This window comes from Arachis ipaensis, chromosome B2 (assembly GCF_059453495.1).
Source record: "Arachis ipaensis isolate K30076 ecotype BB chromosome B2, ASM5945349v1, whole genome shotgun sequence".
NCBI lineage: Eukaryota > Viridiplantae > Streptophyta > Magnoliopsida > Fabales > Fabaceae > Arachis > Arachis ipaensis.
In genome coordinates, this window is record NC_142437.1 from 116,254,834 (window position 1) to 116,269,705 (window position 14,872).

The 14,872-nt window shown below is 30.0% G+C and overlaps 1 protein-coding gene across 3 annotated transcripts; it reads right to left on the reverse strand.

Moving 5' to 3' along the window:
- Nucleotides 1–3,656: 3,656 nt before the first annotated feature.
- Nucleotides 3,657–8,096, reverse strand: LOC107628538 (vestitone reductase-like). Of its 3 annotated transcripts, none has more exons than XM_016331178.3 (4): nucleotides 7,885–8,096; nucleotides 6,862–7,401; nucleotides 4,103–4,307; nucleotides 3,657–3,962 (listed from the first exon to the last, which is right to left on the reverse strand). In XM_016331178.3, exons 1-4 carry the CDS (start codon nucleotides 8,090–8,092, stop codon nucleotides 3,821–3,823), a joined length of 1,095 nt encoding a protein of 364 aa, XP_016186664.1. In that variant the 5' UTR covers nucleotides 8,093–8,096; the 3' UTR covers nucleotides 3,657–3,820. The 3 variants fall into 3 exon arrangements, with proteins under 3 accessions (XP_016186664.1, XP_020971969.1, XP_020971968.1); XM_021116310.2 differs by having other exon boundaries at nucleotides 3,696–3,962; nucleotides 4,193–4,307; nucleotides 6,862–7,404; XM_021116309.2 differs by having other exon boundaries at nucleotides 3,696–3,962; nucleotides 6,862–7,404.
- Nucleotides 8,097–14,872: the final 6,776 nt, after the last annotated feature.

Consider the following 14,872-nt stretch of genomic DNA (forward strand, 5'->3'; position numbering starts at 1 on the left):
TTACTAATTTAAGAAACACTACCTTCGTATATTTGTTTAGCTTTTAGTAATTTAAAAAAATACTAAAAATCTATTAGAATTTATTGATTTAGAGCATCGGTCACTCATTAATATTTAAAAATATGAACTAATTAAAAATATATTATTAAATTACTAAATTAAAAAAATAAATTAATAATTAAAAATAATAACAAAAAAAATAAATTCTGATACTCTGAATATTTTTATTAATTTAATCAAACAATTAAAGTTATTATAATTATGGGTAACATTAATACCGCACACAATATACTAATATAAACAGCGCGGATCCGATTAGAATCTTGATTTAATATTCTTAAATTTTTTTGATGTTATAATTTTTAATGAATCAATCAATTTTACAAAATTTATATTAAATCTAATAATTTTATATTTTAAAAAAAATTACATATTTAATTTACTTTTTTATTTCGCATAAAATTTTAATTTTCTCTACCCGTAAATCTATGGGGCCTGATGGTCCAACCCAACTTTTTTTAATTATTAGTATGTGTAATAATATGTGTATTATATTATTAATCTTTAATTTTATATATATTAGTATATCAGACATAAAAAATATACACATGTAATTTACGTATGTATAATGCGTTGTAATATATCCATAGGTGTAATAATAATAATAATAACAACAAAAGAGTATAAATGTATTATGTATGAATATAAAAATTTGGACTAATAAAACTAAGAAGAAGCTAGTTCATTTAAAAATTACCTAAATAAAATAAAATAAAATTATAATTTTTTATAATTTTTTTTTTATGTTTTCTTATGAACTTTTCATAAAAAAATTTAAAAGGAGAGATATGATTGGCAAAAGTAAAAAAGTTAAATTTTAAAGATAATTACTAAATATAATATTCATCTAATCACATTTCTCTATTTGATCAGATTAAATAATTTTTTTATTAGTGTAAACAATAATAATATCATAATATTCTAATTAATTTCTAGTTGCTCAGGAATTGGACCGGACAAGGAATTTGAACCGAGGTTTACGGTTAATAAATTGTTGATGTTCCTGTTTCAAGAGGAATGAAACCACTTATGCTATTGTAAATAATGTAAAAGAAAGAAGTTTACTTTAAAGGCAATTATTATTTAATCTTTAATTTAGATTTTTCAATTATAATATCTAAATATTTATTTTATTCAAACAAAATCACGAAAATTTTAAAAAATTCGACAAATGCATAATATTATTAATAATCTGTTATAATTTTCAATTTGAACGAATGCTTGTTATCATTGAAAAACTATTCGATAAAGTAAATTGTGATAGCCTTAGACTCTTAGTTTACCTTACTAGATTGGGAGATGCTTTCATCAAGATGCATAAAATATTTTTTTAAGATATTTTTTAATAGTTAAAATTTAACACATATAATTATTTAAATTGTGTTATTTTTATTAAAATTAGGTCAGATAAATTAATTTAACCGAAAAATAGTGAATTAAATTTTAAATTTATCTAAATTAATATTATTTTTTATAAAAAATAACTATAATACCCTTATTATATAAAATGACTAAAATACTCTTATTATATATATTAATTTTAAGAATATTAAATTCTAACCCTTTTTTTCTCTGTCATTATAGGTTAGAATTTAAAGTTTTCAATATATATATATAATAGAGATATTTTAGTTGTGTTTTATAATAGGGGCATTGTAGTCATTTTTAAAAAAATATTAATTTATATCGATTCAAAAATTAATTTATAAATTTTTTTACTAAACTGATTTGTTCAGTCTAATTTTAATAAAAATAATACAATTTAATTGATTATATATATTAAATTTTAATTTTTAAAATATATCTTTAAAAAAAGACGTTTTTGACATATTTATCTAAGTCGCTCCCTACTCGATTTTCTTGTATTTCTTCTAAAATTATATCAGTATGAGCTATATTCTCATGGGCCTCCTCTTCTTGGAGTACTTTTCTTATCAGTCTAGTGGTTATTCTTTGTCTCTTAAATTTTCGTAATTTAAAATGATTAATTTTAGAGTAAAGTATTATTTTTATCTTTAATGTTTGGGGTAAATTCTATTTGTATTTCTAACATTTAAATCGTCTTATTTATATTCCTAACATTTATAAAAATGATTTAATGTTATCCTACATTTAATTATACTAATAGATCAGATTGCATTTTTCAATTATTCTTATTTGATTGCATTTTTCAATTATTCTCGTTTGATTGTATTTATTCTTAATTTGGTCTCATTTAAATGTGTTCGATTTTAATATATATTATACATATATTGGGTAATGTTAGGGAGACAAAAAAAAAAAGCTAGAACTTGCCTTATTTAGCATTTATTAATTGTCGCAACAATTAATGAATACTAAATAAGGCAAGTTATGACTGTTTTTGGTTAATTTTCTTTGGTTACCAAACATTTCCGATATTATACCAACTATTTATGTTTATATCCCTAAAAAAGTAAATTATGTAAATGTTATAAAGATTAATTTTAATTTTTGATGAGTTATTATCTGGAATGGATATGAGTTCTGTCTTGAACATTTGTATTCTAACTTCAAGAAGTTAAGAGATGTTCAGAACTCTAACTAAACAGAATAACATTGAATTATTTTTATAAATATTAGAGATACAAAAAAAATAATTTAAATATTAAAGATATAAATAAGACTTATTCCAAACATTAAGAATAAAAACGATATTTTACTGATTAATCTTATTATATGTTGTAATATTAGGAGTATGAATGACTCCATCACGTAATTTAGGTGGCATATTTCATCTAAGGAATAGAAAAATGATTGGAAGAAGATTTATAGAAAGGAAAAAAAAATTTATCAACGGCAGATTTGAGTTTCACTTCCTATAGGCTTTTGGTAGTATCACGCTCATGAAAATGAGCCAATAATTATTTGCACAATCGTCATCTCACAAAAAAAATATTTGCTCCGTACAACACAAAGAAATCTAAGATCTGGTACCAACTTTGTCACAAAATTTTCTAGTAAGTCTATCAACCATATATAGCTTAGAAAACAATAATTCTTTTCAAAATGCATCATTTCAAATATAATTTATTTTATATTACTGATATATGGAGCATAAAATAGAACTAAAAAATTTAACTGTATAATACAAATTATATCATCGTTGAAAATTAAGAACTCAATCAAAAGGCGATTTTTACTGAGAGATAAAAGAATTAGAACTTTTATTTATATCTATATCTGAAAAATATAAAAAGATGACGGAATAAATTTTCCAACTCAGTGAATAAATAATATATTTATAATTTACATGAGAAAATAAAAATTATATCAAAATAAATTATAAAGTCAATATCCATATAAAAAGAGAATTCTAGTTTAGAATTTAGTATTACATATTATAGGTGGTTCCACTTCTATAGATAACCTTTTTTACTAGTATATAAGAACAAATTAATAAATCTAATGTATGACTAATATGTCAGGTTAGTATCAACCTTCTATTAACTGAGATATAAGTAAGATGCATTTGCAGCTAATGTTATCTTCATTAACTATATATTGTCTTCTAATTAAAATCTTTCAAAACACTTAAAATATAGAGTATTATTTAATGTCTATAAAATACCAAATTTAATAACAAATAAGCATGTATTAACTTTTGAATAAAACTTTCCTGGTATTTCAAGTGTTAAAATTAAAGGGTTGAAATAAGCAAAATGTTAATCATAAGAGTAGTCAATTAATAATTTTTTTTTTCAAAGTTCAAACCCTAAAACGGACACATAACTAAACAACCTCAGATGTAACCCTTTTCTTTGCAACATCGAATTGCATCATCAACCATTTCCTCAAGTCCATACTTGAATACAAATCCAGCATCTATGAGCTTCTTTGATGATAAATTTTGTAACTTGGCACCTTCAGTTTGCTTCAACTTGCTACAATGCAACAACATAAACATACAAATTTAATTTATTTCAATGAAACCAAAGGAAAATCATGAACTAATTAAGTTATATATATGCATGTCTATTTCTTGTTTAAAAAGAACATTATAGAGAAGTGTAACAAAACTCACTCTAGTGTTAACAGTTGAAATTCCGGATATTTAGAAGAAACAAGTTGAGATATTGTTTCAACAGTAACCAAAGATGATGAACAATTATACCTCCCTTTTGGATTAGCATGTTCAAGTAAAAATATATGGGCTCTAGCCACGTCATCCACATGCACCATAGGTACCTGAAGGAGCGAAGCCAACGAACCAAATGGACCTTTATCACCTGCACATAAAATTAAATTTATCCTAATAGAATAATAATTTTTTTATAATCAAATTTTATTGCAAATCCTACACACACATGTATGTATGTATGTATGTATGTATTTTCATACTATAAGTAACTTTTGGTATTCATATAATATTGCATTACTTATAAGGGCTTCATTGAGTGACATTCTAATAAAAGATTTTTTCTTTAGTTAATTTTTGTTTAAAAACTTTATAAAAAAATAAAAAAAAATTATATTTAAATATTTTATATAAAAAAATTATTTATTAATTATGTTTAGGTATAATAATATAAAAGTATTTTTTGTTTATTTATTATATGAAAAAGTATTTTTTAAAAAGAAAATCTTTTAAAATAATATATAAATTATAATTTTTTAAAAAAATATTTTTATTTTGACAACTAAAATTTTACAAAACAGACTAAAAAATTTATCAATTTAATAGCATTTAAACAAGCACTAAATGAAGTATAACTGTCACTTGGCAATACAGGTCGAACCCGCTAAAAAAGGTGGATCGGTTAGGATTTGGAGCTCGCTTAATAAAAAAAATTGCCAATTTCGCACCGCTAAATTTGGGGATTTTGGTAGGACGGAGTGAGCCGGCCTGTCGGGTCAAAGGTTTTTATTTTTTTTAATTAAAAAAAAGTGATTAGTGCTACAAAATTAATAAATAAATCATTTTTAAATATTTTTTGTTTTTATTTTTTTTAGTTATTAATTTTATTTATTTTATTTTATAATTTCATATATATACATAAATTATGTAACTTATTTAAGTCACCCAAAAAAAATTATGTAACTTATTTTTTGAAATAAAGATAGTTTATTGACCAATATTATTTTAAATAATTTTATTAAAGTTAAAAATTAAAAAAATAATGAAAAAAATTATATTATAATTTGACTATTTTTTATTTGTATATAATTTTTTAGTTATTATTTTTTATTAATTTTAATAATTTTTATTTTTCAAAAAAAAAAGAAAGTCAAGCGAACTAACATGTTGGTTCACTAATTCACCATAAAACAAGATGGACTAGCATTTCAAATTTATTTTAATTGGCGGGGCGGGTTGGAACGAGCCTAAACGCAGGGGCGAAGCTTCTCAGATTGTAGGGGAGGCAGTGGCCCCCAAAAAAAATTTTGTTTACAAGAATAATAAAAAATTAAAGAGTGACCCCCTAAAAAAAAAGTAGGCCTCCCCCTTTAAAAAATATATGCTGTATATAATTTTATTCAAAAAATAGTTTAGAAAGTAGTGTGTTATTTGGGCTATGAATAGTGGGTCATATACTTAATTAAAAAAAAGCCCCAATCTATATTAAAAGTGAAAAATCTAAAAATGCAATAACAAAAAGTCAACAAATCACTTTTTCATTCTTCCCTCTTCTTTCAATTAGAAAACAAAACATCACTCCATATTTTCATTATCATTACAACTTAAAAGAAAGCAAGTAGTCTTTGGTCTTCCATTATCATCTTTCATTCTTCTTTCTTTTGTAAGTTATTTATTTTATTTGTTTTTAATGAATAATTTATATATATATTTATTTATTTATTTATCTAGTTTATAATATTGTAATAATAATTTAGGTTTTTGAATCATGTAATTATAATATTATCCTTGTATTGTTTTTAATTTTTTTCTCAAAGATTGAAGGAAACAGGAAAATCAAGAACTTATCATTTGGTTGATAGACTGATTCGCAATGTCTTGACTCTTCCAGTATCTACAGCAACAACAGAAAGAGCTTTCTCGCTAATGAAAATTGTTAAAACAAGACTTCGGAATAAAATGGCAGACGAATTTCTTGCAAATAATTTAGTCATTTACATTGAGAAAGAAATTGCAACTACTTTCAGTACAGATTCAATAATAGATGACTTTGAATCAAGAAAAAAACGTCAAGCTCAATTGTCTATATAAGTTGTAAATTTTAATTTATTTCAGTTCTAATAATATTGTTACTAATTTTTTTATTGCATAAATTATGGTTGTGATTTAAATTATTTACATAAAGGTTGAAGCATAATACATTTTTTTAATAATTTTGCAGGAAATGTCTAAAGAAGAATTGAATAGTAGTTGAAGATTCTAAAAACAAGTATGTAACAACTTATATTTACAATATTTGAAATTAGTTTTGAGATATTTGTGTTTAATTATTTTAATATATAATATGTTCAGTTATCTTATAAAAAGTAAATTTTAAGTTTTAGTTGTTATTTTTAATTAAAATTATATATAGAGTTACTTTTAACTTTTTTTGTTAAAATAAAAAGCTAAAAAAATATTGACCCCCTGATAAATATTGTCTAGTTTCGCTCCTGCCTAAATAGATTGGGGCGAGCCGACCGGGTATGCCACCCCTAATAATTAATGACAGGAATGATTGTTGACCTAATAATGTATGGTCAAAATGAGTGAATCTATTATTAATTTATTATTTTTATAAAAAAAATTATCCTAATGACAAACTTGATGTAATATGTTCTAGATATTATGTACGAATACAAGAAGAAAAAGGATTAAGTCCTTACCAAATGCCAAGGACAATGAAGCACGAACTGAACCAGGAAGCTTAGGACAAATAAAAGGTCCAATAACAAAAGTTGGAACCAAAGTCACAACATCCAATCCACTCTCTTCCCCAAATTCAAGCACTGCTTTTTCTGTGAGTGTCTTAGAAACATAATAGAACCAACCATTAATCTTTGATGCTCTAAGGTAATCCACATCACTCCAGAAACTCTCATTCAACACAACTTCTTCATGATCATGTTTGCCACTATTATGGTACAAAACAGCAGAGGAACTTGAAGTGTAGATTACTCTCTTCACAGTGTTGGAATTGAGACATGCCTTGAGAATTCCTAGTGCTCCATCAGTGGTTCTTTTTATCATAACTTCTTCAGGTTCTTTTAATTCAAATTCCATTGGGCTTGCAACATGGAAAACTCCAATGCACCCTTCAATGGCTGCACCGAAACTTTCTGGATTGCTGAGATCAGCACTCAGAATTTGAAGATTTTGTGATGCTCCAGGCAAATTAGTAAGAAAGCTAATGTCTCTCTTGTGTTCTGCTTTATTGTTTAAAAGATAAGTAAAGTTAATATTTTAGTTCAAAGTGAGTTAAATAAATTGAAAATAATAGTCCTTGCTAAATACCTCTAGTTATAATAAGAATTCTGATAATCAACAAAGGTCTATTTAGCTTTTATTTTCAATATTAGTAAATTCTATTTTTGGAATTTTATAAAAGAAAACATAGAAAATAAAAAAAAATATTGTTTTTACTTTTTAATTTATGAAATATTCAAAACAGAAAAAGAATGTTTTGGCAATGAATAATGATCATAGGTTTTCGAATCAAAATTGTATAGTAAAATTAAGTACAAAAAACAAGTAAATATTCTTAAAATCCTTGAAGGCTTCAAATTCAGATATCAGATCCTATGTAGTTTGTAGTAATTAAGAGTTTAATACCACTAATTAGATCATCAGCAAAACACAACAAATATTGAAAGAAGATAGCATAGAGGAAATTTTGTTCTACTTTGAACCTGGGTTGGATCTGACAGTGGTATTAACAGAGTAACCATGTTGAAGGAGGTTCTTGATGATCCATGAACCTATAAACCCTGTGCCTCCAGTCACACACACTCTTCCTTTACTTTCTTCCATGTTCTCTATCTCACACTTTCTCTCTTGCATATGCACATGGCTTAAACTCAATGGATATGAAGGGGAAAAAAAGGTAGTTGAGTACATAGGAAATAAATCCAGGTTCTTTGTACTTTTCTCTCTCACTTTCCATGTTAATTGGTGTTTTGTGGAAAAAGCTAGAAAACTTAGTGTGTTATTACAGTTAAAAAATTTTAGTATTATTTTTTAGAGTAAACTACCATTTGTACCCACCAAAGTTGAAAACGCTGACATATCTACTCATAGAAAAAAGAAATTACCATTTGTACCCATAAAAAATTGTTTTTACAGGCAAAATTATCCAAACCCTAAAAAATTATCTAAAATCCCTAAATTATCCTTATCTTCACCACCACACCACCTCCTTCACCCAATCACCTTTCTAACCCTAACCCTCTTCACCCATCCACCACCCCTCTTTCCCTTTCTAATCTCAAATCCCACCACCACCCTCTTCACCCAGCCACCACCCCTCTTTCCCTTTCTAACACATTCTCACCATTACTTCCCACTCAGTCCCCACTGCTGCTCCAATGGCTCCTTGCCATACCCTCATCTCTTTCATCCTCACAGTCACAGCAACCTTGCTGCTGCTTCCCCGGAGAAGAAGAGCACCTTCACGGTGCAAGTCCACCATGAAGCCAAGCCCTCCATCTTCCCAACCCACAAGCACTGGTACGAATCCTCTCTCACTTCTATTATCAACCATGCCACTGCAGCTGAAACCACCACCACCGCCACCTCTGTTGCCGTCCTTCACACTTATGACACTGTCTTTCACGGTTTCTCAGCAAAGCTCTCACCTTTAGAGGCCCAGAAGCTGGAATCCCTGTCCTACGTCGTCGCAGTGATCCCAGAGCAAGTCTGCCAACTCTATACTACCCGCTCGTCGCAGTTCTTGGGCCTCAAAACTGCCGACAGGGCCGACCTCCTCAAGGAGACGGATTTCGGTTCAGATCTCGTCATTGGAGTCATTGACACCTGTCCTGACAGAGAGAGAGAAGGTTGGCGCTGTTCCTCCCAACTGGAAGGGCAGCGGCAGTGGTGGTTCTATGACGTAGAAAGAGGTGAAGAGGGTTGGCTATAGCGGCGATAAGGTAGCGTGAAGAGGAGGGTCTCTGACGCGGTAGGCTCTGGTTTGAGGCCGATGGTGATGGTGGCGAGGAGAAGATGGCGCGGTGCTCCTGGGCTGGCGGAGGTCCGCGACGTTGTTAGCGGAGAAGGGTGAACGATGATGAGGTGGGTGAGAACATTGAGAGAGAGAGGAAGGAGGAAGGAGGAAGGAGATGATAGTATGGAGAGAAGGGTAGGGATTGGGTGGTTGAGAACATTGAGAAAGAGAGGAGGGAGGAAGGAGACGATAGTGTGGAGAGAAGGGTAATTTAGGGATTTTAGATAATTTTTTAGGGTTTGAATAATTTTGCCTGTAAAAACAATTTTTTATAGGTACAAATGGTAATTTCTTTTTTCTATGGGTAGATATGTCAGCGTTTTCAACTTTCGTGGGTACAAATGGTAGTTTACTCTATTTTTTATTAAATTTTGCAACTCAATTTTTTTCTTCTTTTTTAATATTATATAATCAATTCAGTAATAACAAAATATATTATTTAATTAAAAATAATAAAAAAAATTTAATAAATGACATAAAAAAATTTTAAAAAATTATAAGTCCAAAAACTTAATTCATTTAGTCAATAAAATATATTTAAATATATTTTAAAACAAAAAGATACAATAATTTATTGTAAATGATATAAAAATGGTTACACCTCATATATGAATTCAATATCATTCAACCAGTTTAATGATAAAAAAAAAAGTATATCATTCTATGTCATGGTTTGAAATGATATCATTAACAAATTTTAGTGTCAAAATTAAGAAATTGTGTCACGGTTCAAAAATATCAATGTTATTTTTCTGATAAATTTTGTAAAATTTAAAATTCTTCCTCCTCCTCCTCAAATCTGTGTCATGATTAAGAAATTTCGATGTCAAAATTGAGAAACTTTTGTGTCATAATTAAAAAATTTTGATGTTATTTTCTGATTAGTTCTGCAAAACTCAAAACCCCTCCTCCTCTTCCTCTTCATTATCATTATCATCATCTTTTTCTTTTCTTATTCATCTTCTCCTTCTTGTTTCACTTTTTCATAATTCTTCTTGTTTTACTTTCTTAATAAGAATAAAGACAAAAAAAATACATAATGTTGCAAAACTACTAAGATGAGGATGAGAAAAAAAATCGCAGTAACAACAATACTAATAAAAGAATAATGATGAAGAAAAAAAAAGAAAGAACATGAAGAAAAGGTATTTATAAAAGAGCGCATAATACATTTGCGTTAATGGAGAGTTGAAGGGTGTCTAGCACGCTCAGTTGCTCACACTAATAACATTAATTTTTAAAACGAAAAATAGAGGGTCCAACTTTAATTTAAAAATATAGTTTTTTTAATTTTCAAAAACAAAAATCCAAGGAGCCAATTCCAATTTTTAAAAAACTTAACTCGAAAAGTCTAGTTTTTATTTTTTTTAAATAAAAATGTTGGATATAATTTTAAGAGAAAGTTTAGGAGGTCAGTATTTTTATTAAAATTTGATCAGCACAAAAAAATGAGTAATCTATTAATTTCACATTATTAAAAATACCAATAATAACTAATTAATAGATACAAATCATAAAATTTATTAGCCCCTAACATTTTCCTAATTTTAAATCTTTTTAAGAAAAATTAAAAAAATATAAGTCGATGGATGCAATTTCTACATTTAGCAAAAAAAAAATCAAAGGCACAAATTTTCTCGAGCCCATGGCAGTAAATATCACACCACTGCATTATCCTCTTGTCAATACACATGGGGTTAATGTTTAAATTGGTCCTCGAAAGATTGCACGATCATCAATTTTGTCCTCGAATTTTTTTTAATCAAATTAATCCTCAAAAGATTTGACATCAATCGTGTTTGTCTTTCTGTTTATTGGCTCACAGATTCCGTTAACGGCAGTACAGATGGACTGTTAAGTGACAGGTGTGTTAACAGGTGTGTACCCAGTTGGAAACTGACAAGATATGTTCTCCTTATTATGTCAAAATAATTTCTATTCCTATTTTATAAACCCTAATCCCCAAATTGAACGGAAACATTAAGGAGTGGTGTTGCAGTGGTGCAAAGACATCACCCAGGTTTAGAAGCTAGGATGCAGAGTTCTGGTGGAGGACGAAGTGCTGGGTTATCACCGCGATCGCTTGGTAGCTTCGGCTCTAGCTCCTCCATGCGAAAAAGGAGGATGAAGATGGACAGAACCTGTTTCTGTGGGCTGAAAACTGTGATCAAGAAATCCGGAACACCAGAAAATCTAGAAAAGTTGTTTCACACTTGTCCAAGATATCGGGTGAGTTTAAATTGGTATGAACCATAGTTTTTTGAACCCCCTTTCACCATTAATATGAGATTCAATTTTTTTACTTCACATGTGTAGAAAGGCAACCATTGTAACTACTTTAGTTGGGTAGATGATAATGAATATGAAGTTTTTGAAGTTGCAAATGGTGGGGCAGAAGCATAGTTTGAAGTTGAAAGTGATTATGAAGATTGGAAAGTGAAACTAGGTTGGAGAATGAGTAGTTTGGAAGCTGAAGTCAGAGTAGTGAAGATGTTATTTTTTTTCATGTTTGTTCTAGTAATAATGCTTATGTTAGTGGTTGGAGCATTTTGTGTCAAATCAGTGGGAAAGTAAAAAACTTGTAAAAGCATTGGTGAAATATTGTTATTTTATTGGATCTTGTTAAGAGTATTGGTGAAATGTAATAAATCAGTTTGAACAATTTTGAATATCCATTAACAATCATGCAGCCTGCATATTTTGACATTAGCTTAACAAATTTTTACACAATTTTAAAAACAAGAGAATAAAAATAAGTCTAAACATTTTTGCATAAGATAAATTAAGTCTAACCATATGTATTAAAATCGAAATATTTGCATGTCCATATAAGCATGCTAATATAGTCTTCACAATAATACCAAATCTATTAATGAAGTCTTTATAATATCAAACATAAGTTACCTAATTTTGGGCTATACCAAAATATGAATAAGGTTGTACAAAATACTTCAATATGTCTATAATACATAAAGATTCTAAAGTACCAGCCCTTTACAAAATACATAATTCATCCCTTAATGAACAACACAACTCAAACATCGTTGTGTTTCTTCCTCGGGTGTTTGAATCCGGGAGTTGGCACAAAAGTCATTAAGCTAGCAAATTTCTTCGCAGTAGCAGAATTGGTGCCCTTGATTGTTTCAGCTGAAACCGGAATTGTTGCAGCTGCAGTCGGTTGTGGTGAGGCTGGGATTGTTGCTTTTCCTTTTTTTAACATGAAGTTTTGGAGGCCTTGCTCTGACTTTGTCCTGCATTTTATTATCATGAAGGATAAAGTCAATTGACTAATCATATTGACATTATGGAAGATTATAATTTATAATCAAAGATAGATTACAAGTATTATACTTGGCTGAAAACAGATAAAAGTTGATATTCTTGTGTAACTGGAACCCCTTCCGATTGGTCAAAGATCATCTCAGTTGGTGCATTCAAAGTTGCTGCTATTGGTAGGATCTTGAGTAACAGGATCAATCGGGATTCCATTGGGTGCATGTTCAGCATTAGCATCAGTAGGGTCAGCAACTACTGCAAGTTGAAGTTGCATAAGCCTTGCTTGTTCAGCAGCTTCCTCTTGTTTCTTCACTTTGCACGTTCTTCTGTTGTGCCTAACTTTACCACAATATAGGCACCGTATTGGGTTATACTTTCTTTTCAACCGTGTCTTTGAACTAACAGGTTGCTCATCTTTGTCCTTTCTCCTGGTCATTGTGGGCCTACCCAGCTTGAGGAAACTAATTTCTTGACAGCTTTGTCATTGCCTCTAACCGGCTTTGTTGAACTGGAGTAAGAATTCCCTGATAGTGCAATAACTTTCGTCTATTCTCAATCACGCTCTTCATGATGATCCTCCTGACTTCTTCAGCTAGTGTCAAGATGGGCTTTGCCCTTTCATGCTTTATCTTCGCGTTGAACGATTTACACGCGTTGTTGCATATTGCGTCCATCTTCAGCTCCTCTCTGAAGTGTGCCTTTGTCCATGCTTCTTTTGGCCATTTATCAAGGTATGCCCAAGCTGGCTCACTAATCTTTTTTTACTTTGCTCATGTTTCTTTCAAATTCTGACACGGTTCTTGATCTAGCACATTCCCATACCATATCCTTCAATTCCATGTTGCCCTATTGCTTCGAAAAATTCTTTCACAGATGCCAAACACAGAATCTGTAGTGAGCATTTGGCATGACTTCTTTCACAGCTAGAATTAGTCCCTGTATAAACATCAAAACTCAAAAAGATAATGAGTTAAAATAGTCCTTAAATGATCATCATTAAATCAAATTAGTCCTTAAAAATCTTTTCAAAAATCAAAACAGTCCTCACCTTTTGCATGTCTGAGATAAATGCCCAGCCATGCTGTGTGTCATCGAGGTCATTGTGGAGAAGTTCCAAGAACCAACTCCAATTGTCTTTGTTTTCAATTCCCACAATTGCATAAGCAATCACGTAAACGTGATTATTGGCATCCTGCCCACATGCAGTCAAAATCTGTCCCCCATGTAGATTCTTCAAAAATGCCCCATCCAATCCGATCAACGGTCTACACCCGGCCTTAAACCCTTTCTTACAAGCGTCAAGGTACACATAGAATCTCTGAAACTGTCGGGGGCTCTCGGGCATCGGAATCACTCCAACCTGAATTGTTGAACCTGGATTAGTGGTATACAGTTGATGGGCATAATCCCAAATCAGACCATATTGTGCAACCTCATCTCTTTCAACAACCTTCCTAGCTTTCCGTAATGCCCTAGTGATACATGTACTGTTCAGCCGTATGCTACATTTTCTCATAAACCATTTATACACCTCTTTGTGCTTCATTGTCGGGTATTTTCTTAGTTTAGGAACAAACTTCTTCAAAGTCCACTCCTGAGTAGCAGCCCTATTACTCCTACTCTTAGGACATGTATGTTTATCCACTAAAATCTTAATCTGTCAAGACATATCAGACTTCTTCAAAGCACAATACACTACCCAAGAACAATTTTCTCCCCTACAAACAGCCCTAATCCGCACATTATCATTCTTCTTGAAAATAATATTCCTACTCCACTGTATAGTGTATTCCCTAGTGGCATTCATAAACTCACGCTCTGTCTTGAAGATCATACCTACCTCAAGCTTCAGCTCTCCAAACCTGGCTTTCTTGTTATACAGTGGATAAACCCCACTGTCTTCCTCATCATAATCTAATGCTTGATTCATATCTTCTGAGTGCCAAGATCCACATTCAGATTCACTGTTAGACTCTACACCTCTTTCTGATCCTGAAAAATTGATAACAAACAGTATTTACAAAGTAACACAACACAACACTTTAGAGTTTCATAAATAAAGTTTCTAACACAATACTATAAATAATATAACAAAGTAAATTGCATGTCATCTGAATCCGACATCTCATCATCTTCAATATCCTCATAACTAGAGTCATCCGTATCAATTTCCTTTTCAGTGGATTTATGAGATGCAGGCCTAGACTTCTCCTTGTTTTCATATTTTTTTGAACCTGAATTCTTGGCTGCAACAACCCCACTATCACTATCACTATCACCAGAACTCTCATATCCATATCCCAAGATCTTCAGAGGCTTATACAGACTATCTTCGATACTCTCGTACGAATCATGTGAGTCACTATCCTCCTGAAGTGGAGCTGGGGTAACAACTCTAC